The following is a 26,473-nucleotide window of genomic DNA, read 5'->3' on the forward strand; positions in this document are numbered from 1 at the left end:
AGCTGGTGGCATTCAGCTGAGCCCAGGGTGTTCTAGGGAGTGGGGGGCTGGATATAAGTTGGAGGTGGAGGTGTCTATCCTTGCTTCCTTCTTAAGGAAGACCCAGGTTATAGGGATACTCCTTCCCTATTAAAAGTTTTCAAGAACTCCATATTCACTAGTTTGTGTGCATGAGGGGGGTCAGTTCAAGGCTGCTGGCCAGGTATATGGCAGGCTGAGCTGGGTATCCCCAGGCTGCTCCTTCTCACCAGGAGGCAGGATGGATATTGATCTCCAGACCACCAAGGCCTAGTGGGGCTCAGGAGATTCCAGAGTCTTGCTTCTGCATCTCTGACCGGCCACTGAATAGGAGGGCCCTGCTAGTGCTGGAGCCCCCTGCCGGCTTGAAACAGACTGCTGCGCCAAGAGTGGAGCAGGAAGGTGGTGAGGTGAGTGGACGTCCTCCCCACCTGAGGCCAGGAAACTCTAGGAGGCCTGGATCAGCTAAGGTGGGAGTCGTGTAAGTGCAGCTGACCTTTCTACTCTCCCCTCGCTTACGGCCAGAGACTAGGTACTTTCTCTGAAGGATCCCATTGGTCTCCCCCTCTTACTCTTCAAAATCTTCATATCAACCTTTGGAGTATCCCCAGCCCTTCCCATTTTGGAGGTGACAAAACATAGGCATAATGGGCAAGTAGCCTGAGGAGCCTGGCTCCCAGCCCCCTGCCTCCTGCTTCATACCCAGGAGGGCAGGGACCACCTGCTTTGTGGCCTAAGCAAGTCACTTCTCAATGGACTTTTATGCCCATCTAAAAAAACTGAGGGCTTAGACTTGTTTTCTAATGGCCTACTCAGCGCTGGCATTTTAGGGTCTTAGGTGAAGGTAACCCTTCTTTTCCATAATCATTGCCATCTAGGACTGAGGAGAACAGGGACCTTCCCAGAGCTCAAGCACTCCCTGGAGTACTCAGGGAATGCTCCTTCAGCCCCAACTCTGGTCCTTACCCCTACTCTACATGGGAAGAGATGATAAGGCCAAGGAGGGCCATTGAATGGGATTATAGACTTAGAGCTAGATAGGAACTGGGAAGCTCTCTAGACAAACCATATTTATTATTTTGAGTATTTGCATAATGATAGCCTCAATCATGGAGAGCCTACAATGCACCAGACCCTGTGCAGGTACTTGTTTATTGATCCCTCTTAATACAGATGAAGAAACCGAAAGCTCAAAAGGAACCTCACCCAGAGGTCACAGAGCTGGTTAGTGGTTAAAGCAGGGCTAGAACCCAGTGGTGCCTTGATTCCCAGGAACCTGAGGGGCTTGAGAAAAGTGAGACAAAGAGGGGTGGTCGGAAGGAGTGAAGAAAAGCCCAGACCACCCATTACGAGATGTGACTGGAGCCAGAAGAGGTAGGGTGGGCTCTACAATACAGCTTCTCCCCTTCCAGCCATCTCCCTGCCACCCCTCCACCAGGCCTCTTGCAGGCCCTCCCCTACTCGTCCCCATGTCCCCACCTACTCCCCATTCTCATCCCCAGCTAGGGCCAGCATCTTGTTGACCATTGCCTCAGCCTACCTTCAGAAAAGTCTTCCACTTCAGGCCACTAATCTCTAGCTCCCCCCAAATAAAAGCTGAAGCATCTAGGTCAACTGCAGCCCAACCCAAGACTCAAGGTACTGCTCTGAAATGACCACTCAGACTTTTACCTTTACCCCCAACTTTGTTCTACTCTAGGTCCCCTGCTGAGGTTTGGTTAGACTTCCACAGGCCTGGCTTTCTAGAGAAGGGGTGGGATTGAGATTATTTTTGCCTAAGAGGCTTCCAACACTCTGTCCAATCCCAGTCTTGATCCAAATGGGAAATGGAAGTGATGGCAGCATCCAAATTTCTTAAATGCCTCTACCCCCATCCCAAAACAGACACATACACACCTTCTTCCTCCCCATTCCTTGTTCTGTCCCTAAGACGGGAGCCTCCTTCCTGCTCCTCTCTGCATGTAATCCTCCCACCCATTATGAGAGTCCTTCCAGGAAGACTTGGAGCAATGTAGCATTTCAGTAGAGTCTCCAGAAGCCTGGGATATGGAGGAGGCTTGAGGTTGGGGGAATGGTGGAGAGGTTCTGTTTTGCAGAAGCCAGAATCCTTCAGCCGCTGCAACAGCTTCATGCAGAAGGAGCCTTGGTTGAAAACTCCAGAAGCTGGGGGTCTAGGTGCCCGCCATGGCCCCCACCCACTGGAGGCTCTTCTAGTTGTGTCCAGGTCTTCTCTTTCTCATTGAGGCTTTTCCCAGTTGTGCCTTGGAGAGATAATGGAGGGGCAAGGATATTCGTCCTTCTGTTAGGGTCTGGTAGTCCCTCACGAGGTCCTGGCTCAGGGGCGCACTAGGTAACAAGGCCAGCTTTAGCACTGTCTCTTGGTAATGAGGCAGAAAGTTTGGGCAGGGCCAGCTCTTGGCAACATCATTGGGAAGGGGGTTGGGCATGAGCTGGAGACCGTGAGGTTCAAACCTCCCACCAGCTGATATGTGCTGGTACCTGTTGGGCGAAAGAGGTGGGAAAGAACAGAGAGGTCAAGGAAGAAATCTAGGTGTGGCAGGAAGGGATTAGAATAGAAAGGTGACATTTCCTTCAATGGGCTAGTTAGCCATCAGCCTGCCGGTATCTCTTCTGTCTCGCTTTCTAATTGGATATTGATTTATGCCAAATGAGTATATCAAGTGGATGGCCTGCTCTCTGTGTGTTTTGGCACTAGACCGGTGAAATAATGTCATTTAGATGGTAAATCTTCCATCCTTTAGCTATCCCCAATTTATACAGATTCTAATTATCCTCCAGTCCCAACTTCTCAACTAAAGTAGCACCAGTGGGAAAAATCCTGCATTAGCTCAAGCATTCCTTCTTCTCATGGGTAAAACATAATGTTGCCCAAGGGCTCTTCCAGCCCTGACCTGCTGTGATCCTACACCTTCTCTGATGATTTCCTCTTCTCTGAGGTCTTTAGGATTAGTTTGGAAAGTAGGAAATGGACTTAAAAATAAATAAATAAAACATGGTTGAGTAGTCCAAATTTCTTATGTTTCAACATGATTTGTAACTGGTTCAGCAAATATTGCTGTTGTGGGCTTCATTCACAGATTCACAGCCTTGGCCCTGGCTGCACGTTAGAACCACATTCAGAGATCTTTAAAAACACCAATGACCAGGCTGTGCCCTACTCTAATCAAATTAGAATCTCCTGCATGGGGCTCAAATATCAGCATTTTTAAAACGAGTGCCAGGTGATTCTAACGTACTACCAGGGTTGAGAATCTAAGCATCCTAAAGCTTAGACCAAGTCATACATTTGAAATCCTCTGAGTCTGTTGAATGATCCAGACCATTTTAATCCCTTCTAGACTGGCTCAAAAGGAATAACATGAAGGATGGGTCTTTCCTTTTATCCCTTTTCTTGTGAAATCATCAGAGGTGTAGGATCACAGCAGGTCAGGGCTGGAAGAGCCCTTGGGCAACATTATGTTTTACCCATGAAAAGAAGAAATGCTTGAGCTAATGCAGGATTCTTCCCACTGGTGCTACTTTAGTTGAGAAGTTGGGACTGGAGGATAGTTAGAATCTGGATAAATTGGGGATAGCTAAAGAATGGAAGAAAAAGTTCACTTACCTGGTGAACTCATACAGATCCTCCAAGATACAGTTCAAATACTACCTTGTCCATGAAGAGCGAAATCTTGTCTAAGATGCATTCCTTCATTCCCGGCTCCAGGGCCTGGGCCAATAGTGGTAAACCAGTAAGACAAGGACCCTCTTCTCATTGAGATGCCACACTAATACTGGTGGGATCTGAATCCCTTCTCCATGCCAGGCACCTGGTCACTGAATCTTCTAACCACCCTGCAGGTACCAGGTACTCTACTCTCCCATGCATACTTGAGAAAAGTGAGGCTCAATGAGCTTAAGAAACTTAAGGCCATATGGCAAGGATGTGATGGAACCAGATTCCAACCCAGATCTGTCTGATTCCTGAGGCCATACTCTTTCTGCCATTTATTGAGTGCTAAGTTCTTTTTGTGGATAGTTGTATTTTTCTGAAGCTGCCTTTATAGACTATCCCATGACATTAGAAGTAACCGTGAATTTGTCTGATTCCCCGAACAGACAAGAGGAAACTAGAGCACAGAGGTTAAGACCGAGGCACCGGAACTGAACTCTCTGGGTTCACGTTCCAGCTCTGCCACTTCCTGGTTGTGTGAACTTGGGCAGGATACTTGACCTCTCTGTGTTTCAGATGCCCCATCTGTGAAATGGGGTTGATGATAAGTTTCTATCCATTGGGTCACGGGAGGATTAAACAACAGACCTAAAGTGTTCAGAACAGCAGCTGGCATGTGGTAAGTGCTAGTAAGGGTTAGCAATTGTTATTAGATTGAATTTTTCTGAGGAGTGATCTATCTTATTCAGCTTTGGATACCTAGGACAGCAGAGAGAAACTAGGAACCTGAATGATCTCTTAAAATGTCTTCTTCTATTTTTTTTCCTATTAAAAATCTCCACACTGCCTTCCCCTTCAATCCCTTGGTCCTCCTGCTAATGCCTTTGGGATTGGAATTTGAGTTGTTCTATCTTTATTCTCCTCACCCTTTCCCACTGCTTGTGCCCAGAACCTCGACTAGATGCATGCAGCAGGGGAATGTCTACGAATTCCCATGTAAGGCAGGGAGGGGAGGGGCTGCAGGGTCTCTAACAGCTCCTTTCACATTCCTGCCTCGGCTCTTACCAACCAACCCAACCTGGAGGGCGCTAATCTCCTCCCACCCCCAACCGCGGACCCAGGCTTATTCCCAATTTCCTCAAGAAGTCTCCCAGGGGAATCACAAGCAATCCCTTCCACTTCTGAATGTAGCAACATCCAGCTTGGGTCAATACTTTTACATGCTGATTAACACATTTTTATCTTCACCCCATGAGGTCTGTATTTATCATCTGCATTTTATCAATGATGGAACCTGAGGGATTTCCCTAAGTGGTCCGGCCTGGACTTTGATCCAGTCCTTCTGACTCCGGTTCTAAGCTCTTCCCCTTGATAACCGGCTTAATTCTGGCACCCAGCCTCACTGCACCCTTGGGGCGCAACACCTGGGACCTGGAGCAGGGATGTGTCTTTTCACCCAGTGAGCAACCGCCTTTCGTGAGCTCCTTCCAGGCAGGGACTGAGCCACGCTTCTCTGTAACCTCAGTGTCCAGCAGGTATTAAATTTAGTTTCCGCCCTACTCCCCCCAAATTTAGCTGATCAACTTGTGTCCTTCCCTTGCCTCTACCTGGTCTCTCTGGCTATGCTCAGAAAAGAGAGTTGGGAAGGAGAGAGCACCAAGCTAGCTGTTGGAAAGAGTCAGAGAGCGGGAGGGTCACCTGAACATGAGGTGACTAGGTGAGCTCCGAGGAAGGGGCTCAGCTCATCTTACTTCTTGAAGTTCCTTGGCGGCAGGATGTTGCCCCTGGCGTCCAGCGGAGGCGCTCTTGCTTCACTTCTCAACTTGAGCTTCTCCACCTCCTTCAGCTCCTTCACCGTCCTGTGGATCACTTGGTCCTTCCTGTTCTCATCCAAGAAGATGGGAGTACAGTAGATGAAGGTCAGGAAGCTGTTTTTGCCCATCCAGGACGGAGGTGGGATGGGGGGGTCTGCTGGGGGCTGGTGATGGGTACTGGCGTTGGTCAGCCAGCGCCAGATGTTGCTATCGTAGGGCCTGTCGGGCCGCGAGGGGAAGGTGGCTGGCAGACGGCCCACATCGAGCCATGTGTGAAAGCCCCACGTGTGCTTGGCTGTGTCCGTCCAAGGGTGGTTTAGTCGGTGGCGGACCTTGGACTTTGCTTCTGTGCAGGGTGGCAGCTTCAGGGCCAGTTGATGGTACGCTTGCCGCGTGAAGCCGGGCAACTTCCAGGGCTCACTGGGGAGGAGGAATTCACGCTGGGCCCAGGTATGGTTGGTCGGTTGGGACTCAGAGGCATGGACCATCTGGGGAGAGACAAGAGGGATCCTGGGGACCGCTGGAGGGGTGTTGGTGGGGGTGGGTGGGCACAGAGCCTCCCAGCACAAGGTGCCAGCCTCCTCCAACCCCAGGGTGAGAATGATGGCTTGGCAGGGCACCATTTCTCTCCACTGTCCTGCCCACAGAAGTCATGACTGTTCTGTATTACTCATATGAGTACTCATATGATTTCCCACCCTCCTTCCTCATCTTACATTTCCCCACCCTTCACTTTTAACTTTCTCCCATCCTTTACATTCTAGGGCCCCCAGTTTTCTTCCCAGGAACTGGGGCTCCTAATAAAAGGCCCTGAGGAAATGATAAGGGAAAATGCCTCCCCTCTCCGGTCAGGTATAGAAGCCCGCCTTCTCCAGAGCAAAGAGCCCACTGTTTTTTTCTGTCCTCTACTCCTCTTACTTCTCATTTCTCCACCATTGGTGCTTTCTCACCCTTCTCATTAAAGTAAGAGCAAATAACAAAGCACCTAGAATGTTAATTGATTCTCTTTTCTGAGACTCCTACCTGCTGTGAAACAAATAGTAGCAAATATGAATTGGCACTCTGCTAAATACTTATCCACCTCTCATTTAATTCTCACAACCCTATGTATTGTTATTATCCCCATTTTAAAGTTGCAAAAAGCAAGGCACAGGAGGGTAAGTAACTCACCCAAGGCGCTGAGAGAATGAGTGGCAGAGCTGGGATTTGGACCCAGCCTGTTTCCCTGCTCATGATGCTGAGCCATATGAAGGGGGCTTGGCATAGCGCCTGGCCCCGTGGCTGGAGCTTAGAAATGTCTCTTTTAAAAAGCCCCTCCTTCCTCTCCACCCCAAGGGCTTTTCTGGTTAAAAATTTCACCTATTTCTTGGGCCCAGACCCCTAAATTATTTCTACAAGGCCACCCCAGGCATCTCCTCTTCTCTGCTCTGAGCTCTGTGACCTGTGGTGCAGCATCACAGGATCTGGAGTGGCAGACAGCACAGTGGAGAGTTTGTAGGCTGGGAATCCACTGCAGGGGGGCCAGTCCCTAGCTGGGGAGTCTGCACCCCTACCTGCAGGAAAGGTTCTCTGACATTGGATGGATAAGTCGGCCCTCTAGGAGATCTTCCTGGGTAACTGGCCATTCCTCTTCTGTGCTTCCTAGCCAGGAGGGGCTGCTTTGTAGGAAAGCTCTTTCTTGCTCCATTGTTTGCTGCTGGAGTTGCTATGGTGATCCTTCCTGAGCAGTGACGCAGAGAGGAGGCCCTACCCTCTCGCTGGGAGGGCTCTTCAGTACCTTGGAGCCCTAGCTGCCTTTCAGGTGAGACAGGCAGGGGCTGGGACTTTTATAAATCCTGTCTGCAAAAGCTGGTGGCAGGAGCTGCTTCTGGGAAGGGGGTGGGACTTGCCTTGGAAGGCTGGGGGCCCCGAGAAAAGCAGGTTGGGCTGGCTGCCAGGCCCTGGGGTGGGGGTAGAGGGAAGTCCCCTCTTCCCCAGTGTTCCCAGGGCCTAGGCTGTCTCCTTATTGGGAAGCCCCAAGTTAATCAGCAGGTACAGAGGTTCCAAAGAACAAGGCTGGATATGAGGGCGATAAGCTGGCTTTGCAGGGCCAGCTGGGGAAAACTGCCCATGTCTGTTTTAAGGGTGTGTATTCAGTCCCTTGGATACTTCTTCAGGTCAACTCAGACCCTGCTCTCCCTGTTACCATCATCATATCCTTTCTTTTCCAAGCCTTTTTATGCCTTAGGAACCAGGCACCAACACACCACAGAGACCATCATTTCCACTCTGGATTTTATTGGATAGGGGGTTACAGTAGTGTTCTTGAGCTGCCTGGTGTGCACATGGTCAGCTGGGGCCTAAGGTGGCTCTTTGCAAAGCTGAGGTGCACGCTAAGGAAGCCAGGCAGGTCAGGGGCCCTGTCAGCCCTCTCAGGCCTCTGGCCGAGTTCTCATCGATGCTCATCTCCCCGGCATGATTAGGGACACTATCAGAGACACATCTAAAGGGGGTTCATCTGGACACACATTCTTTCCTTCAGATGCATCTATTTCTTCTTGCAGGAAAGATGACTTGGAAACATGGGAAAGTGGGAGGAAGAGGCAATAAAAGGAATATGGGCAAGGAGATGTCTTTGTCTGGTTGCCTACAGTGAAGACTTTTGAGCTAAATACGTGGGACCTGGAAGAAACTGCACTGCTGGTCTTGTCTTCTTTAGGAACTAGAAACAAGGACAGATGCAAACTGAACCCCCTTGTCACCATACCCACCTTCTAGCAGTCCCTAGATAATGATCTAAGGAAATAAGTTTACATTTATAATTAGAGGGCAATTTTGAGAATATACACTATTTACAAGGGCCACCCCTGAGGGAGCAGGGACAGTGAGAGACTGCTGGACACAAAACAGAAGCAGTTGGGAAGTTCCTAATCTCTTTCCACCTTGTTTTTGCTGTTCCCATGCTTCCGTTCCTGGTAGGGTGCAGAGGTATCAGATTTTGGGGGGAAGCCTAAGGTAGCACAGAGACCAGTTTCCAGGGCCTTGCTGCTTACAGAGGTGCCAGTGGCAGCTAAGTCACAGACTGCTGCCTTGACACAACCGGGAGAGGGGGAGCTCAGAAGAGCAGACGGTCCCTGACTGGTGTTCTCATGGAGGGGTTGGGGTCCAGGAACTTTGGCCTGCCCAGCACACAAATGCTCCAAAGTAGTGGACAGCTTAAGCAGCGAGGGCAAGGCCGGCTTTCTACCGTAGCTCAGGAATGAACTGAGACCAGTTGATGTTGTCAGGGCCCAATGGGTCTTCCTCCAGGCCGGGGAAGCTGATGTCCAGTAGGATCTTGCTGAGACTATCATTCATTGTGTCCAGAACCAGGCCTTCTGTCAGAGAGCGATTGGCTGAAGGGCCAGGGACCTGTGGCTCGGGAGAGCCTGACTTGGGGACTTCCATATCTGAGGGGGGGCAGTTGCTAAAAGGGTCAGAGGGGAGGTCAAAGGGCTCCGAGTTGAGGAACTCTCGGGGTAAATCGAAAAGGGGGATACTTTTCAGTGGGGTGGTGCTGAGTTCCATCAGCCCTAGGGAGTCAGGCAGGGGGGCAAAAGCACCCCGGGGGGTTCGTACTGGGCTGAAATCTAGGCCCTCCACTTTGGTGGGAGGTGTGAGCTTCCAGGATTCAGGGGTTATGGGGAGGACAGACTTGCTCGGGGTGGAGGAGATAGGCAGTGTCTCCTTAATAGGGGTCTTAAAAGGTCCTCCTTCTTCCTGGGAGTAGCCAAGCTGGCAGGCAGGCTCAGAGGAATCTGCTAGGAAAGGGAGCTCTGGGGCTCGCCGGGAAGTGCTGGGACCCTCTGAGTAGAGCAGCTCGGGCTCATCCAGACAGGGAGACTGCAGGTGCTGTTTCCTTCGGGAACGGCTCATCTCCCTTCTCTCCCTTCGCTTAATCACTAGCATTTCAGAGACACACCGGGCTGGGGACTTGAGCCCGCTATAGCACTTCTTAGACCTTGGAGTGGGAGAGTGGGATGAATCGTCCCAGGAGTGAGATGACTCCTCTTTGAAGGATGGGGATGGGGAGGGCCACTCTTCCAAGGGGGGGCTTTCCACTTTGATGGGTCGCGCCAAGTGCGGCGTTTCCTCCCCAGGCTGAATCTCTTCCTCCTTGATGGACTGGACTGGAAGCAAAGGAGACAGCCCTTCTCCAGGCAGGACTTTCTCCTCTTTCACTGGTCCTGCAGTGGGAAGAGGGGCTATCCCTTCCTCGGCTAGCAGCACCTGCAAGGGAAGCAGTTATAAGGTGAAAGGGGCCTCCAGAGGCCTGGTGATTCAACCCACTGCCAACAGGCAGGACAGAGAACTGTGACTAATAACGGGTATACTGGTACTAATCCTCTTTTTGGGCTTTCAACATTTTTAATAACTATTAAATACGAGAATTCAATATGTGATAAATGTGGTAGTTCAATTCTGGGGGTAAAAGATGGAGCATTTCAGATGGTGCTGGCATAATTAGCATACATCTGAGAGAAAATAAAATTGGATGCCTATCTTAAAACAGTATACAAAGACTTAAATGCAAAAATTAAAACCATACAAATCCTGCAAGAGAATCTAGGAGACTACATGTACAATCTGAGGGTGGGGGTGACCTTCTTAACCAAGACTAGAACCCCAGAAGCTGTAAAAGAGAAGAGAGACATATTTGACTATAAAAAAATTAAAAATTTTACTGTGGCAAAAGATACCATAAACAAAGTTAAGAAGCAATAAACAGAAGTAGAAAAATATCTTCAGCATAAAAGACTGAAGGCTAATGTCTATCACATACAAAGAACTCTCGCAAATTAATAACAAAACCCTATAGAAAAATGGATAATATCTGTAGCTTAGTAATCCACAGAGGACAATTCCAAGTGGCCAAACATATGAGAAGATGCTCAAAAAAAAAGCAAAGGAAGATAATATTAAAAAGACTGGTGATACCAATTGCTAGCAAAGATATGGATTTTGTCATATATTACTGGTGGAAATGTGAATTATCACAGCTTTTTTGAAAAGCAATCTAGTAATATTTAGTAAAATTTAAAATATGTTTTTATTCATCAATCTCATGTTTGGGACTCTATCCCACAGAAATGGAAGCACTAGTGAGAAAGATATACTTGCAAAGATATTTACTGCTTTGATGTTCTTAGAGAAAAAACAAGAAAAATGCCCACTAAAAAACGTGCTCATAAATGTGGAATACTTAAAAAATTTATAACCACACCACTCAATATTATGAGGCTGTTAAAAAACAACAATAATGAATTAGAGCTATGTCAGGTAGTGTGGAAGAATTTTCATGAGTTATTTGTTGAGTTAGAAAAAGAGAGACGCTGAAAAGTATGTGTAATATGATCCCATTTTCAATGGCCTGTGTGTTGTGTATATAAATATAAATGGCTATGGCTATATATGCATGTATATTACACTAAGAACTTGGGTAAAATATGGAAGAAAGTGTACTAAATCAACAACAGGGGTTATCTTGGGGGGCAGGAGTGATATGGGTGAGGGTCGGGAAGGGGAGATGGTGTGGAGCCAGAAAGTAGAAAAGGAAAAGAAACAACCCGACTGCTTTAAAATAAAACAGGATACATGCTACAATCCCATCAATGCATTTATGCAAAATTTGATATAGTATGTACAATTTTATGAATAATGCATTTTGGAAATATTTTTTAAATTAAGAATGAAAGATAAAATCAAACCCAAGTCTTTCCAAACTCCAGAGCCCATCCTCTTTTCATCTCAGTGCAGGGATCTGCAGGGAGAGCCCTGCTCTCTACTTTGGTTACATGTCAGCTCTTGCTCACCAAACCTTCTCTAGAGGGTAAAATTCAGATTTGACGGCCCATCACAATATGACCTTAACTTACCCTCCTCACTTTTCCCTCAAGCTAGACCAGGGGTACACGACCAGGGGCGACTCCCCCCCAGGGACATTTGGCAATGTCTGGAGACATTTTAATTGGCACACCTGGGGGATGCTACTGGCATCTAGTGGGGAAAGACAAGGGATGTTGCTAAACATCCTACAAGGCACAGGACAGCCCCCACCCTCACCTCCAACCCACAAAGAAGTATCCAGCCCCAAGGTCAAAATTATCTAGCTAGAATGACCCATTTACTCAAGTCCTACTGGGCACATACTGGCATTTCCTGCCTCCATGGCACTGCCCATTAGAGTGCTCTTTCCACACCCGTTTGCTTATCCAAATCCACTTTTTTTTTTTTACATGGGCAGGCACCAGGAATCGAACCTGGGTCCTCTGGCATGGCAGGCAAGCATTCTTGCCTGCTGAGCCCCTGCGGCCCGCCCAAATCCACTTCTTTTTAAGACCTATTCTCCTGGAAATTCTTCCTTTACTAGGTCATCCAGCACAGTCACCCTTGTCTGACTTCTTTATAGACTCATCAGGTATTTATAGGCCTCCTGATTATAATCCAAATTCCTTTTGAGCTCTTGTAATGCCATTAAATTTCCCTACATATTTATGCCCTGTCTACTGAGCTGGATTTATAAGCTTCTCAAGGAACACGTAGCAGAGCGCTTTGCAAGCTGTAAGTCCAACACATGTTAATTGATCGGAGTCTCTCCTCAGAGGAAAACAGAAGCCACTCACCTTGGGGGCAATGCGGACTTGCTTGCTATGGCGGGCAAGCTCTGAGCTCATGAGTGAAGCTGCCAGGGGCAGTGGCACCTTCATTGAGGGCTGCAACACCAGTGACTGGTTCACTGGGAACTGGATGGGCACCAGGTACGAGCTGACCCGTGGTAGCAGTGGCTTCATCTTCCGGCCTAGGAGGAAACAGGAGAGCTGAGGAGCAGGGAGGGACCAGGTATGCACCCCTTCTCAATCCCAGGTATGCTCTCCTTCTCAGGGCTTGGATCCCTTTGAGCTGGGAAAAGAACCCAGGAGTTCGATTCCCTAAAGATAAGTCCCAGAACAAGGACTGGGCCTAAGGCCCACTCTCCCATACTAACGTGCGCCCAGTGGGAGTTCAGTTTTGATGGTCACGTTCCGGCGGAGTTCAGGAGTGGGTCGTTTCTGCTGCTGCTTGGGGCAGATAGGGAGAGAAAGAAACGTGGGTTAACAAGGTCATGGGGGAAGGCAGGAGAACCCCACCATCTGCTCTGTACCATGCACTGAGCCTATCTGAGATGGATAGAGTTGAGCACTGTCTCCCAAGCCTTGGTTAGTGGGAACAGGTGGGCAGTATACAGGAGTATGATGACTGGACAGTCCTACCATCTTGGCCATGCATCCTCACCACTCCCAAGGGGTGCAAAAGCCATGAGGAGTAAAAAGAAATCAGGTAGGAAAGTGAGAAAACACTGCAGCCTGCAAGACCCAGGCCATGCACCATGGCTGCTGTTCACACCAAGCCTGGACGTGCTCCTCTGCCATGCTGTGCTCTGCTCAGCACACCTTGATGAAACCTATGGGTTGGGGAGGAGAAGTGAGCATAAGCCCTACTTCTGGGGAAGTGAGGTGGTAGTCACAAATGTGCCCAGCAGCTTCATTTTCCTCACTCCCAGGAGCCTAAGGAGGCTCTATGCTTAGGGTTGGCGGTCCCATGGTGGCAGGCTCCCATCCCCTGCTTAACATCTTGTCCCTGTCCACTAAAGTCATGCTGAACAGTGAAAAGAAAATGAAGCCAAGCCCTGAGCCAGAGGGAAAGAATCTTACTGATTCCAAGTGCTCAGGTGATTGTGGAGACCCTGGGTCCAGTGGCTGCTGGCGGCCAAGCATGGCAGGAGAGAAACAAGATGGAAATTAACACCAATGTGGTCAATCTGACCACAGTGGAAGAAAATACATTCCTGACTGATGCTGTGGGGCACCCTGGACAGCTGATGCTACCAGCTTAAGGGTACTCTGAAATCCTAAAACAATACTTCTTCCTGAAAAGATGTTCTGGTGGCTCGGCTAATGGTCTCCAGTCTAATGGTTTATATATCTATAAATTTTTATTTATTTATTTAAATTTAGAGAAGAAGTTCCCAGACTTTCTCTGTAAATCACCTGAGATGCTTGTTAAAAATACAAATTCTGAGGCCCATCTTAAACCCACTGAATCAGAAACTCTGAGGGATCAGCCTAGAAAGCTATATTTTAACAGGCATCTCAAGCACTACTTATGCACAGGGAAGTTAGGGAAATACTGTCCCAAAAAAGTCCTCTATTTTGGATCGGAACAGTTCTCTCCATGCCCCAGTCAACACACAGCATATCATTTGGCAATTGTCAACTCTACGCAAGTCACTGATTGGCTGACTGGCGTCTAACTCTTCCCTGGTCAAATAGAAACATCACAAGAACTGGTTTCCTTTTGCGATGGATATTAGGACCTCCAACACAGGCCCTATTTAGATGAAACCAGGACACTCACCTTAAACACCTGATCCAACGTCAAATAACGGTTGGCACTGGGGTGAATGGTCCAAAAGGAGACTTTGCCATTGGTAGATGTCTCCCGAACAAACATGTCATGGAGAGAAAGGTTGTGGCGAATGGAATTCTGAAAGAAGATAAAGCAAGTTATCAGCTACCTTAGCTTCAGAACCATCACCTTTGAAGCTGATTGGGTAAATTGAGCTCTGGCCTTCCCACCATACCACCCAGCACAGGCTATGTCAAGTGTCTTTGTAACCTCGCCCATTGGAAACTCCCTCCCTTCTATTCCACACTGTAGAGTCATGAATCTCAGATATAAACTCATCTATCTTTACATGAGTAAAAACTGGTGCCTTCCTTAGGTTGGTGATAGAGACCTGAATAACTGTCAGGGGATAGGAAAAAGTAGTGTGACTATGAAGCAATAATTAATAGCAAGATAGGTGGTAAGAAATATTAAGAAACCAGGAAATTAAGTTGAGGCAAGAGCGTGAAGCCAAGAGTAATGTGGGGAAAAGGACAAAAATCCTTGGCTTGGAACTGAGGACCAGTCATAAGACCCCATTTATGGCTCTGACATTGACCACCTGTGTGAGCTACAATGACTCCCAGGCATCTCAGTGCTCCCGTGAAGAAAATAAAAGGAGATCCCTGCTCAGTAGAAACGATATGTGGCATTATAAGGAAGTAATCTTCGGTTACTAGACTCAAAGACAGCCTTGTTTTCTTCCCAATAAGATCTTGCCCTGACAGCTATTAGCCACTCCAGTTGCTGGTACCCAGGACTGCTGTTCGATGTGGCACAGAAGGGAGCTCTGTGCTACACTGAAGAGTCTCCATAAACCTAGAAGAAATGGCTGCAGAGCACTAGTTGATTATTTTGCCTGGATTCTGCAGGATCAAGTCACAATCCGAAGGATGTATCTTGTTAGTTCTAGTATCCTCTGCTCTACTGGCTTCCCCAAAGCACCAGGTACAAAGTGCTATACCACACACTGTAGGGCCAGAGTGACCTCAATTTGGTTGTAATAGGGAATATTACCTTCCAGCCTGGCTTAGCAACGTGCTTAAAATAGGGAAAGTGGTCCTCGATCCAAGTATAGATGTCTTTCAAGGTCATACGCTTCCTCTCCGTGCTATTGATGGCGAATTGTATCATGGCCATGTAAGAGTAAGGTGGCCGCTCAGACACAGAGTCCTGCCAGGATGCTGATGCTCCCGGGGGCTCCTCGACCTGAGGGTTATGAGCAGCCAAAGAGAAGGAGAAAAGGGAATATAGGGAAGGGTTCATGGGAACTCCTCCCCTGCCCACCACTCCCTCCCAAAACCCCTTAGAGTAATCTTTTATCCCATAGAATTGTCCTGGAAACAACTCCTCTGAGACCACTATTCTATAGGATAACATTTTAGGATGAGGAGCGATCTTGGAGATGACTTACTCTACTTCCTAGCCAGCACTTGAACTACTTCTCTGTCATCCATCTTGCTGAAGATAATGTTCAATAACAAGCTAAGGTCCAGTTTCTTCCAGTTGAAACCTCTCTGGAGAGTGTGGATATGTACTATTATTCTCAAAGCATTGATTTTATGCAAAAAAAATACCAACTTTTCAGACCTGGGAGTCAAGAGACCTAGATCTTAGTCCCATTTCTACTCCTGATGTGACATGAATAAACCCACTTCATTTCAATATTTGTATAAGAGACATGGTCCCAAGACTCTGGCACAGACAAGCACATATTTGGTGACGTCTTAGGCAAACATCTGATGATTCACTTTAAAAAAAATTGAGACGTAACTTTATACAGTGTACTAATCTCAAGTGCACAGCTTGGCTAATTTTTAGTGTGTATACATATTTGTAAGCTTTCATTTTTAAACAGTGTTGAATGAATAATTAAAGGGTATAAGTAACAGAATCTAGATGTATGATGTTGGCAGCTGTGAAAAACAACCTCCAATCATACAATTGGGTCAAATAAATTTTGACTGATGGGGAACATATCAAACTCATATCTAATTCACTTTATCCGCCACCTATATTATATCTTCCAATAAAACTATCTTGTTAGAGATATTACATTCCTTTCATACTGTTGGACTAACTCTTTAAAGTTTAAACCAAGACCTCCTAATTGTTTTCTGAATACCTACTAAGGGTTTAGTTACCTAGTGCTGATGAAGCTACAGAGTAAGCCAGAGGATCTCTGACCTCAAGGAATTTTCAAAGATGAAAAAAAAGATCCCAGAGCGAAAAGAAGCTCAACAGTTATACAGAATGGCACTAAATGGAGGCTGATACCAGAACTTGGATTTTCTGCTCCAGCAGGCTGCTGGATCCATTTCCCCTTCCTAGAAATTCCCTGCACTGGCTTTAACTTCCTTACTGAGTGGCCTAGAGCATAGAGCAGTTCACCTTAATCTGACTCTGCTCCAGGGGACGATTCTCCTTTTCCTCCATTTCTTGTTTGATGCTGCAGGAGCCCAGTCCATCAGAACTCATCTTTCCAAGCCACTGGATATTAGTCAAGCTGTTGTCGAGAGGGCAGCCAATGGCCTCACCGGCAGCTAGAGAGGAAACAATCCAAGACTCCACTTAGCTGTCTGACCAGACTCCTGAGAAGCTCACCAGTATTGGTGGTTAGGGATCACCCATCCAAGATTTGTACCCTTAGAGATGGGGAATGCATGTTGAATCAAACATGGCTCTCACTTACTGTGCCCCAGGAGCATAGTTCAAATTGCATTTCAATCTGAGCCAAACTGAGCCTAAGAGGTTAGTGAAGGCAACCATGCAAAAGAGTTACTGAGTATTGCACAAGGAAAGTCATTTTTCCTACTTGTGCTTCAATTTTCTCTTTTATTAAGATGGAGAAAGATTGTCACTTATAGGATCAATGGAAAGAATAAATAGAAATAATAAGCAAATCCTTTTCAAATATGAAGATGGTAATAAAAATGCTAAATTATAATTGCAGCCCTTTCAACAGAGCCCAAAGGACTCAGGTCAAGGTTTTAGGATAATGATAAGCTTTCACAATTCAGGCTGGATGCTTGTCGGTTGTACCAATGTGGCTGACTGCGGGTCTTGTCACCAGATAGGAAAGACTGAACTCCTCACCCCTCTGCCTTGTAGCCCACATACCATAGCTCTCCCATCTCTGCCCAGGAAGGGCTGCCGATGGTCTAGGAAGATTCATGTCCCTCGCTGCAGGCTTTGGTCCCAGGGTCTCAGTTATCACTTCTGTTCTCTTGGCATCATTGCTGGTTTGGGCAGGAGGCTGGGATCCTGGTGGGTCGGTAGGAGGTCCCCCACAGCTGATAAGGATGAATTTGTTGGGCCCGTTGCTGCCACTCTCTTTCCCTTTGGCAGTCAATGCTGTAATGATGCTCTGGATGTTGGCATTGTTAGGGATGGCTACCACTTGGGTGTTGGGCATAGTGGGGTGGTTAATGATCTTGATCCCTGCTGGAAACTTGCAAGAGTAGGGTTCTCCCACCTCCTTGGAGGCCTGTGGTTGATCAGGCTCGTGCTGGGCAGGGGGCCTCTTGGGTTCCTCCTCCGAAGTTTCACCTGGGGCATTTTGAACAGAAAGGGGCAGCCTCCGTCTTTTGAGAATCAGTGGCCGACGGGGGCTGGTTTTCATTATTAATCTGTGCTTTTACTCTCCATTGAGAATCACAAGCAGGGACCCTAAAATGTACAAGAAGCAGTAGGATGTCAGAGATCTGTTAAGCTGAAAAGGAGGTTCTCTTATAGAGAGGTGCTCCTCTTCATGCAACCAGAGGTATGAAAATGAAAGCTTCCTGGACCTTTTGGACTCACCAATGATAGTAGGGACAGAAGTGCCACTGACAAAAGAAAGCTAAAACTGAAGGACACAGAAGCAAATTCAAAAGGACTGAACAATTCAGTAGGACTAAGTTGGATTTAGTCTGAAATAGCCAAAGATCACCTCCTGGAAGCTTAAGAATTCTTGGCCCCATAAATAAGTGGGACAGCTACAAACAGGAGGAAATCTCTATTATTGCCTGCAATAATAGAATGGAAGATGCCAGAATAGGAGGATATATAGTAATTAGGAACTCTGACTCATCCCATAATCCATTCTAGGGCAGAGCCTTTATATCTTTATGCCACCTTCCTTTGTAAGTAATAGGATCGGTGCCCACAGAATTAGGGGAGAAAGGTATACTATACATTGCACTATGCCACCGTAACACCAGAATCATCTTCCCATTCACAATACCTCAGATAAAAGGGAAGCTGCTTATTCAAGGCCCATGGTAAAATTGTGCAAATTGTACATTCATTTCATGGGCTATAACACATTGTCTGTGTTCTCATAAAAAAAGAAATACTTTTCTTTCTCCATTTGCAAAATATTTGCATAAGAGCATTTTAGCACCTCATGTGCTTATCCATATTTTAGCTTTCAGAAGCATGTCATCTTATTGCGTAATTTCTCTTCCAGAACCAAAACTATAACCCTTGACTCCTGACACCTAGAATATGTTATCACTAATTTAATATGGTGGTTCTATAATACTATGGAAAGTAGTTTTATCTAAAAAAAAAAAAAAAGTGCTTTATTGATTTTTTTTTTGTAACAAACATTTTTTGCTTTAGTTTCACACATAAGGTGACATTTTGCTTTGTTGATTTTAATAGCTACAAGGAATAGTGTTCCATTATATAAAATTGTATAATTCTATTTTGAGGTATTTTAAAAGGCAGAGGAATTGACAGTCTCTTTTTTAGGTCATCTGCTATCTCCCTAAAAAGTAGTGCCACACTTGATGACATATTACATTTGCTTAGAATTCACAGGCCCTCCCCATCCTGTCTCCTCCCCTTCCTTCAGATCTAGGCTTCCTCAGCCTTCAAATCTCAGTTTTACTTTCCCCTTAAGACTCTAGGCCTCCTCCCTCCCCCTATCAATCAGTAGATATTATATCTCCCCTTCACCCCCCATCTTCTTCCCGGTCCAAGACTTAATTTTCTCTCCTGTTCCCTGACCAGCCTCTATTTTTGCTGACAACACTCCATCCTGGGAGACTTCCCAAATGACCCCTCTGATCCCACCCCCACCCTGACCAAGGAAACCTTGCTAGGTTCTTAAGACCCAGGAGAAAGGGCTCTGCAAAAGGGTAGGGTACCGGCAGCGCTGCCTGGTGCTGAGAGCGCCTGGAGAGCAGGGGAATGTGCGTGAGAGTTGGTCTTTCACTTAATGCAGAAAAAGCTCAGTCTTCAGCCTTACCGACGGTCCCCGCTGAGAACGTGAACCACCCCGGCCCTCCCGAGTCCGTGGGCAGGGTGCAGAGGTCAAACGTCCAGGGAAGGCCAAGGGCAGGAGGTTGGATGCAGAAAAAGTTTGCACTCTCGCTCCGACCTCCTCCTCGGGTGTCCCCAAACATCCACTCCTGTCCCGCGCCCTGCTGCTAGCCCCCCTGACCTCCTGACCCGGAGGACTCGCGGGAGCCGCGCCGGAGACCTCGCTCCCGCCTCTGCAAGCTCCATTCCTCCGCCCCTGCTCACCTCGGGACTGCAGCTGCAGCTACTACAGGAGTCTGGCTCCTAGGGCGGGTTCCGGGCTCCTCCAACCTGGGGGCTGAGCCAGGCTCCCTGACGGGGACTCGCGCCAGGGCGGCCGGGTCCCCGGCGGTGCGGGAGGGGTAGGGAATCCCGGGGGATCCCGGGAGGGGAGGGGGTCCCGGGCCGGGAGCCGGGGGTGGGGTCCGGCACCGGAGCTTTCAGTTTGTTCCGCTGTTTGAAATTGGCGCCGGCGGAGCGTTGTGGTCACGTGACGGAGCGTCGCCAATCGGCGCCGGTTCTTGTCTCCGCGTTCCGGGCTCGAACGCGTCCGCGGCCGGAGAGGACCGGTCGCCTGAGAGGATCGGCGGCCGGGAGCAGCCGGGCGGGTAAGGCTGGGCTGGGGCGGCTCGAGCGGAGAGGGCTGTCCGCCCGAGGGGTGACTCACGGTGAGGGGCTGAGAGAGAGCAAAAGCGGGGTTCCCGCGTTGGGCTGGGACGCGGCGGAACCGCGGGGAAGCGGCGGTGGCCGGGACGCGGCCCCCTCAGCGGCCTTTCGGCTGGCCTCTCCCGCCCTCGCCCCAAATCGCCCCAGGTGACGCCCCTCTCCCCTCTGCTCCCCTCAAGGTTTGCCTCCCATTTGTAAAGTGTACCTATGAAGTGATACATAGCAGTAAATGATACTTGGTCTGTTTTACAAAGGTCTGATTTCCTTATTGGGGGACATTGTAGTCCATTTGCGTACAATTAACAATCGTGTACTTCCCGCGACTAGCCCGAGAGTTCTTTGAGGGTGGCATGTAATCTTGTTCATTTTTATTCCATCTTAGGAAAAAAATACATTTCTGTTTGGAGAAATGAAAAGGTTTTAGTAATGGAAGGTGGTGATAGTAGCACAAAGTCGTAAAAGTAATTAACGTCACTGAATTGTGTACTTAAAAAGGGTTAAAATGGCAAATTTTATGTTTTGTGAATATGTTTCCAAAACTAAAAACATACCCAATGGTAAAAAAATACACACACCATAAACCGTACCTCAGCTCTTCATCTACTACTGACCTGTCTCATCCCCTCATCCCTTCCCAAAGCCAAGTTTCTTGGTATAATAAAGTGCTTTATTTCTTCACTTAATAACAAATAGCTGTTGAGCATCTACTGTGTGTCAGGCACTGTGATAGGCCTTTGGGGTATGATGACAGCATTGTTCTTTCCTTCCCTTGAATTTACAGACCAATGGGAGTGTGTATGTGGGGAGAAGGTCTAGGCATTTTCAAATAATCACATAAATGTAGAAGTGTACCTATGAAGTGATACATAGCAGTAAATGATACTTGGAGAATCTGTAATAAAGAGATCTTAGGTAGGCCAGGAAAGATTTTTCTAAATGAAGCTTGACATTTGGGCAAAGAAAGGAGGGAAGCCCTGTAAGCCGAGGGAGTAATACTATGTACAAAGGCCATGTGTCAGGAAGAAGCATTCTGAGTACAAAAATACCTGAGGAGTTTGAGCTAAGAGACCTGAATGGAGTGTGGGTGTGAGGTGAAGCTGGAGCCAGAGGAAGCAGGGGCTTATCCATTCTGAGGAGTTTTGTCCTGAACTAAAGGAAGCCAATCACAAGTTTTAAGCAAAAGTACATGGTCAGATTTGCAGTTTTAAAAGGTGCTGCTGGAGGGGAGCCAGAATGGATTAGGGTAGACTAAAATTATTTCACTGGATTAGGGTAGACTATTTAAAATTATTTCAATTCTCCAAGCTGGAATTGTTAGCACTTGAAGAAGGATGGTAGAGAGAGTGTGTGAAAGGCAGTATTGAAGATATGTTTAAGAGATAATATTGACAGGGCTTGGTGTTGGTTGGCAAAGCGAAGGAAGAGGAAGTGTCAACCTTTCTGGCTGCAAAACTGGATGAACAATGACTCTAGGGCCCCGGAAGATAAGTCGTTTTTATGGGGGTGAGGGGGTGGGGGTGGGGGTGGGAGTGGAGGCATGGGGAAGAGAATAATGAGTTCAGTTTTAAGCATGAGTTTGAGGTGTATTTGAGACAGTAGGCAGTGGGAACTATGGAACCTGAGTTTAGAGAGTCTAAACTGAACATATAAATATTTAAGTCATCTACTTCTAGGTGACAATTGAAAAGTAAGTGAATGACATTGCCTGAGAAAGTGTAGAATGAGAAAGGCCTTAGACAGCAGAAGGGACTGACAGTACACCTTGAGTAACTGCTGAAAGGAAGAGGATAGGTGAAGTAGAAAGTAAAGTCATCTGTTGAGAGGGAAGGGGAGTTCAGAAGTTTTGAGAAAATGGAAGTTTTAAGATGATATTTGTAGGGAATGAGTTGATTAGAGAAACACAGTAGATTGCTGAGCAACGTGGTGAGCCCATTTTAGGCTGGTGACTTTCATCAAGACAGTAGTTTCAGCACTTCTCAGGCAACCATCGCTACTACTGTCATCTTCACTAGACTCTAGCAGTAGCCCTCTAACTGGACTCTGCTTCTCTCTCCACCCCCTCTTGCCAACCCAGCTTTTCTCACAAAGCTCCTAGAGTTATCAAAACAGTAAATCACATTATGTCACTTTCCTGTCCAAAACCATTCAGTGGCTTCCCACCAAAGAATAAACTCCGCAGTCCTTAATCTTGCCTACAAAACCTTGTGTCAACTTCCTACTACCTCATCTCCAACCTCACTGACCTTACTGTTTCTTACTTTGGGGTCTTCACACTTAACTGCTCTCTCAGTCTGGAATATCCTTTGCTCACGTTTCTCCATTGCTTGCTTGTCCTCCTTTCTTCTTTCAGGTCTTTCCTCAAGTGTCACCTTATTTAGATAGGCCTTCCTTGTCAACCCTGTCTAAAATAACACTTAGAAGGCTCAAACCCTTGTCCTATTTGATTTTTCTCCATCCCTCTCATAGCTTCCTCACTAGGTAGCGCCATGAGGGCAGGGATTTTATTTTGTTCTCTGGTTTATATCTCTAGCACCTGGAACAGTGTCTGGCTGGATCTCCACAGTTTCCCATCACCCATTGCTAAATATTGAGTGAATGAATGAATGAATAAACAAATGGATGTGTTTATTTCCTTAGTTCTCCCTAAAATGTTAGTTCCTTCAGGGTAGGGGCTTTGTCCTTTTTCTTTTCACTGTTTTCCCTTTCATACTGCTTGTTGCCAGGATATGTCATAAATGACAAACAAAAACCAATTATGACATTTATGTGACAATTGGAAATGTGAATGCTGTCAGGACGTCTGCATATTTGATGATATTAAAGAATTAATATGTTCTTATATATTTTGTGTTAATGGGAATAATGATGATTCAGATCATATTTATTTTAAAATAATATAAGGGTTAGGGGAGAGGGTTGCAGATGGGTCAAGGTTTGTGGTGGGTTGATGGTTGGTTATTAGACTTTGGTGATGGCTATATCTGGGCTCATTGTACTATTCAATCTACTTCTGTGTATGTTCAGAATTATCTGGGGTTTTAAAAAAAGCCAAATATGATCATATCCTTCTGCTTGAAAATCTTCATTGACTTTTCAGGCTAAAGTTCAAACTCACGGCACACTTGATTTTTCTAATCTGACACCATGTCTAGCCTCAATTCTTACCACTTGGCTTTTCATATGCTGAATCCACCCATACTGGTATACTGATGTTTCTCGGCCTTTGTATGTGCTCTTCTCCCTGGGAGTGCTCTCCCTGCTTCGTTGCTTCTCCTAGCCTTTCCATGCCCTGAAGAGAGGAGACACATTTTTCTCATATTGTTTGGTAGTTGTCTGTTTCCTCTCAGCAGCCTCTCAGCTCCTTGAAAACAGGGATCTCTATATTGCTCTACAAGTGTTTGGTAGTCAAATGCGTCTTGAATAAATGGCTCCCAACACCCTGTATGGTACTTAACATGTGTTCAATAAATGTTTATTAACATGTGCTTAATAAATTTTTATTGAATTAATGTTGTTGAATATGAATCATTGTATTTTTGCTTGCTGTTATAGGTGTAGGAAGCTTGGTCCCTATGACTTTGAGGTGGTAGTTTTTGTTGCAATAGGTTGCCTGGGTATCAGGAAGAGCTACAGAATTATCTGGATTATTTTCTCCCAGCTTTTGTTTCTTCTCTACAGGCATGGGTTGGAATTGGAGCCTGTCACCCCACCTGATTGCAACCAGCATCATGTGGTTGCCAACTGTTCTGCATTCATCTGTTGATGCCGCCCAGAAAAAAACGCCGCCAACGATCCCAGAAAGCTCCACTGCTATTCCAGCAACAACCACTGGAGGGCCCCAAACACCACTCTGGATCCCCACAGCTTCCCATCACCCATACTAAACGGGTGCCCAGCAAGCCTATTGATCACAGCACCATCACTTCCTGGGTAGGTTCATAGGATTCTTATTTTGACTTTTACTCCAGTAGGTGTCTCAGAATGCTAACCATTGAACAAGGACCTCCAAAGAATAAGATTTTTGGGGTGCAAAAGACAAAGAAGCATTGTATTCTTTCTGTTTTCAGCCATCTCTTCTTTTTTTCTCGTTTTAAACTGAGACATGGGTTGGTTAGAATTGTTGCCTTTCCCCCTACATTCCTCTAAAGGAGTTCAGTGTAAAGCTTTCACCACCCAATAGCCAGAAAAATGACAAGAATATTGTTCCCTGAGTTTCATATGAGAAGTGGAGTACTCAGGTATTCTCTTTACTGTTTAATGGATTGAACTTTGAAAAACAAAATGCACAGAAATTGGATATGTGATAATTTAACTATTTAAAAGCTCTGGAATAAGGGATTAGCTACTATATGGCATGGAAATAGTATAACAAAAGGGCTAGACAAAAGCATAAGCTCTGTTTAGTTAAGAGTGACTAATAAATAAAACTTGGCCAGGACTGCTTGGAAGAACTGTAATACTCACTTGAGGATTGTGGAAGAAACTTAAATTTTAGAGTTCTGTGGACGAAAATAAGAGTGAATATTTATTGACTACTTACTATGTGCCAGACCCTATGCTGATTGTTTTACATACATGATCTCAGTTCCTCATTCATGCATTCAGCCATTTATTATTTCCTGAGCGAGGCACTCTACTAGGTTCTGGGGACTGTGATGTGAACAAGACTGCTGTTGGTCCCTCCTCTCATGAAATATAAAGATACTTTAAAAGTTGCAGCCATATTGTGTGAAGTCAAAGAGACATTGTTCCTTTCTTAAGTATAAGGAAATAGCCAGAGATTGATTTTTTTTTTTTTTTTTTTTTACCATAGCTCATATCCCTTTCTGTTACTATGCCACTAGACAACTGTTATTTTTCTATTTCTATTACCAAAGTCGGCCCCCGTATAGGATTCTGGTCACTGGATGTCAGTTCCTGGTTATGGTTTGTACTTTCAAGTTTGTACTTGGCAGTTGGTTCTCTTCACTTCTTTCTCTTTTTTTTTTTAATCCTTAGATATTGCCTGAGTTTGACATGACAGCAGAAAGTTGGTATCCAGTCAACCAGAAATGTCATCACCAAGACCAGGCAAGACATTCAAGTCGCAAATCTGCCGCCTCCAAGTTTCCACAACTAATCTTTGAGAGTCCACAGTCTTCTTCCAGTTCAGTGACACTGGAGATCCCCTTAAGCAAGAAGGGCCCTAGTCAACTGGCAAAGGACATTTCTGGAAGGCCCTTAGTTCCAATGCTCAGCCCCCAAAGTAGTAGGGAACTGTCAGTGCATGCACTTCAAAGTCCAGGTTATGTGTTCATTCCACCTGATATCCAGACCCCAGAGTCATCTGTGAAAAAACCCATTCACCCAGATCAGAGGAAGAACAGCCTTCCAAGCTGCTCCCTTCACTCTAGTACTCCCAAGAATGAAGGGCCTGGACCTGCTCTAGTTAAAGACACTCCTGAAGAGAAGTATGGCATAAAGGTCACTTGGAGGAGACGGAAACACCTATTTGCTTACCTCAGGGACAGAGGGAAGCTGAGCAGAAGCCAGTTCCTTGTGAAAAACTGACTTATCAGATAACAGCCTCTTTATTAAGAAACACAAGAAATTGCTGATTTTCATAGAGTTGCTAAAGTAACTTTTCTGACTCACAGGAAGAGTACATCAATAGAATAAAATGGAAATAACACCAAATTAAAAAACAACTTTAACTGGAGCCCTGTAACCAAAAGGAAATTAAACTCCCTGATTAGCTTTTTAAAATACCTTGTTTCATAAACAGTTGGATTTAGTGCCATAAACAGTTTACTTCATATTTTTCTTATATTAACTGTTTAATTAATTTTAAAATGGCTTTTAACTTTAAAATGTATGTAAATAAATGGTTGCAGAAAGTTTTCAGAGAACTGTGCTGCTCATTGTCAGTAATGCAGCAATAGTGCCCCACTCACAAAAGGTCTTTCTTATTTCCTTTAGCCACTGCTCATTAATCCGTTATCTCTTTTAGACCAATTCATTCCACATTTTGAGAACCAACTCTGTGCCACGCTCAGTGGCAACTTCCTTTATGACTGGATGGGCAGAAAAAAATCAAAGGAAACGCATGACTTTTTTATAGTTGAGCTGCCGTCTCAGCACCCTGGCTCATCTGCTGAAAGAGCAAGAATAGGACAAGTTCTATTTTCATAAATACAGTGGGACCAGGGTAGATACAGACATAGACAAGTTACTTAGGCTTGCTTAGGTTTTGACATTTTTTTTCCCCCACCAAAGAAATCTGTAAACATTAGGTAGGATGGGAAAATGATTTCTTGTAGCTGTTTAAAATGTATGAAAATAAAGTGCAAAGTTTTCAGACATGATTACTTCTTGTTGTAACTAATGCAGAAGGGCTGCCCAGTCAAGAAAATGTCTCAATTGTCCTTTTACCCATACAAATAATGTCATTCAACCCTATTCACTCAGTATTTATTAAGAATCTCGTCTGTGTCAGATCCAGCCCAGCTTATTATTCTGCTTATTTTATAGAGGGGGATTTGAAGCACAGATCATGAACCATGTTCAGGTTCACTGGATGAGTGGAGACTGA

At 46.1% G+C, this 26,473-nt stretch overlaps 3 protein-coding genes across 13 annotated transcripts; 1 reads left to right on the forward strand and 2 right to left on the reverse strand.

The window, feature by feature from the left end:
• Positions 1-1,124: 1,124 nt before the first annotated feature.
• On the reverse strand, positions 1,125-7,292 carry TEX52 (testis expressed 52). 4 transcript variants are annotated; one of them, XR_013179472.1, is made up of 4 exons: positions 7,059-7,292; positions 5,443-5,993; positions 1,915-2,517; positions 1,125-1,302 (listed from the first exon to the last, which is right to left on the reverse strand). XR_013179472.1 is itself a non-coding variant. In XM_077169685.1 (3 exons), exons 1-3 carry the CDS (start codon positions 7,128-7,130, stop codon positions 2,229-2,231), a joined length of 912 nt encoding a protein of 303 aa, XP_077025800.1. In that variant the 5' UTR covers positions 7,131-7,292; the 3' UTR covers positions 1,125-2,228. The 4 variants fall into 4 exon arrangements, 3 of the variants coding, with proteins under 3 accessions (XP_077025800.1, XP_077025801.1, XP_077025802.1); XM_077169685.1 differs by having other exon boundaries at positions 1,125-2,517; XM_077169686.1 differs by having other exon boundaries at positions 1,125-2,517; positions 5,443-6,025; positions 7,059-7,133.
• RHNO1 (RAD9-HUS1-RAD1 interacting nuclear orphan 1) lies at positions 7,288-26,241 on the forward strand. 3 transcript variants are annotated; one of them, XM_077169691.1, is made up of 3 exons: positions 7,288-7,306; positions 23,581-23,832; positions 24,901-26,241. In XM_077169691.1, the coding sequence occupies exons 2-3, from the start codon at positions 23,665-23,667 to the stop codon at positions 25,450-25,452; spliced, it is 720 nt and encodes a 239-aa protein (XP_077025806.1). In that variant the 5' UTR covers positions 7,288-7,306; positions 23,581-23,664; the 3' UTR covers positions 25,453-26,241. The 3 variants fall into 3 exon arrangements, with proteins under 3 accessions (XP_077025806.1, XP_077025804.1, XP_077025805.1); XM_077169689.1 differs by lacking the exon at positions 7,288-7,306 and adding an exon at positions 19,716-19,844 and having other exon boundaries at positions 23,561-23,832; XM_077169690.1 differs by lacking the exon at positions 7,288-7,306 and adding an exon at positions 19,720-19,844.
• FOXM1 (forkhead box M1) lies at positions 7,763-19,711 on the reverse strand. 6 transcript variants are annotated; one of them, XM_077169677.1, is made up of 9 exons: positions 19,462-19,711; positions 17,068-17,616; positions 16,339-16,490; positions 14,965-15,156; positions 13,918-14,046; positions 13,215-13,259; positions 12,509-12,578; positions 12,147-12,322; positions 7,763-9,753 (listed from the first exon to the last, which is right to left on the reverse strand). In XM_077169677.1, exons 2-9 carry the CDS (start codon positions 17,567-17,569, stop codon positions 8,728-8,730), a joined length of 2,292 nt encoding a protein of 763 aa, XP_077025792.1. In that variant the 5' UTR covers positions 17,570-17,616; positions 19,462-19,711; the 3' UTR covers positions 7,763-8,727. The 6 variants fall into 6 exon arrangements, with proteins under 6 accessions (XP_077025792.1, XP_077025791.1, XP_077025790.1 ...); XM_077169676.1 differs by having other exon boundaries at positions 12,509-12,581; XM_077169675.1 differs by having other exon boundaries at positions 13,215-13,262.
• Positions 26,242-26,473: the final 232 nt, after the last annotated feature.

This window comes from Tamandua tetradactyla, chromosome 7 (genome assembly GCF_023851605.1).
Source record: "Tamandua tetradactyla isolate mTamTet1 chromosome 7, mTamTet1.pri, whole genome shotgun sequence".
Lineage (NCBI taxonomy): Eukaryota > Metazoa > Chordata > Mammalia > Pilosa > Myrmecophagidae > Tamandua > Tamandua tetradactyla.

Excerpts from the sequence above, each read along its gene's own strand:
- RHNO1 (XM_077169691.1), top strand. The coding sequence starts at position 23,665 with ATGCCGCCCAGAAAAAAACGCCGCCAACGATCCCAGAAAGCTCCACTG. Across the intron at positions 23,833-24,900 it reads ACAGCACCATCACTTCCTGG|ATATTGCCTGAGTTTGACAT; the intron begins GTAGGTTCATAG and ends TTTAATCCTTAG.
- FOXM1 (XM_077169673.1), bottom strand. The coding sequence starts at position 17,569 with ATGAAAACCAGCCCCCGTCGGCCACTGATTCTCAAAAGACGGAGGCTG. Across the intron at positions 13,263-13,917 it reads CGTTGGATCAGGTGTTTAAG|CAGCCACTGGACCCAGGGTC; the intron begins GTGAGTGTCCTG and ends CTTGGCCGCCAG. Across the intron at positions 12,323-12,508 it reads TGAACTCCCACTGGGCGCAC|GCCGGAAGATGAAGCCACTG; the intron begins GTTAGTATGGGA and ends GTTTCCTCCTAG.
- TEX52 (XM_077169685.1), bottom strand. The coding sequence starts at position 7,130 with ATGGCCAGTTACCCAGGAAGATCTCCTAGAGGGCCGACTTATCCATCC. Across the intron at positions 5,994-7,058 it reads TCAGAGAACCTTTCCTGCAG|ATGGTCCATGCCTCTGAGTC; the intron begins GTAGGGGTGCAG and ends GTCTCTCCCCAG. Across the intron at positions 2,518-5,442 it reads CCGCCAAGGAACTTCAAGAA|GTACCAGCACATATCAGCTG; the intron begins GTAAGATGAGCT and ends TTCGCCCAACAG.